Source organism: Colobus angolensis, unplaced genomic scaffold (genome assembly GCF_000951035.1).
Source record: "Colobus angolensis palliatus isolate OR3802 unplaced genomic scaffold, Cang.pa_1.0 Scaffold37, whole genome shotgun sequence".
NCBI lineage: Eukaryota > Metazoa > Chordata > Mammalia > Primates > Cercopithecidae > Colobus > Colobus angolensis.
This window is the reverse complement of record NW_012117043.1, coordinates 2,348,808-2,349,497: the sequence shown is the minus strand read 5'-3', so window position 1 is coordinate 2,349,497 and position 690 is coordinate 2,348,808. Positions and strand designations below refer to the sequence as shown.

The 690-nt window shown below is 34.2% G+C and overlaps 1 protein-coding gene across 1 annotated transcript in view; it reads right to left on the bottom strand.

The window, feature by feature from the left end:
• Positions 1–690, bottom strand: part of BCAS3 (breast carcinoma amplified sequence 3) — a 655,658-nt gene that overhangs the window by 524,758 nt on the left and 130,210 nt on the right. Inside the window, exon 4 of the mRNA XM_011953652.1 lies at positions 252–359. Within this exon, the coding sequence (XP_011809042.1) occupies positions 252–307 (56 nt within the window). The 5' untranslated portion in view covers positions 308–359. The remainder of the gene's footprint in view (positions 1–251; positions 360–690) is intronic.

Here is a 690-nt window from a genome sequence, read left to right as displayed (position 1 = left end):
TTTTCATTTTGTTTTACAAATGCTCACTATACCCCACTAAACTGAATTTACAATTCCCTAATGGATCAAGACTAGAAGTTTCAATATATTCATCAAGAAATCTTAGAGCTATTCCACTGAACAGAATTCAGAAAGTGTTTCCTTGAGATTTTTAAAAATAAACCTAAGTTAGTCACTGAAATTGGTAGAGTTCTCCATGCCCAGGAGAGCATGTTTCTTATTTTACACAAGAAACATGAAAATATCCTTACCGTTTATTGCAATGGAGATCATAAATAGGGGTCTTAAATTGAATGGACTTGACCATCTCCCCAGTACGAAGTGAATACAGATCCACACAACAGTATGGTGGGCTTGTGCTAAAAAAGAAAAAAGAAAGAAAAATGTCATTTTTTTTTAAAGAAGAAAGACCAATAATCTCTATACTTTCTCATTAACATAATATTCAAATCTCTGATTAACAAGATATTAGTAAATTGATTCAAAACTTATCCCAAAAATGATCATAATACATTCCTTATTCTGTGTCAACTTAGGAATGCAAAATTTAGCGAAGAAAAAAATATCACTCACCAAATTAGTACTACACAAAAGAAAAGTGATATGATTAGGCCAGCGCAGTTGCTCACGCCTGTAATCCCAGCACTTTGGGAGGCCGAGGCAGGTGGATCACGAGGTCAGGAGTTTGAG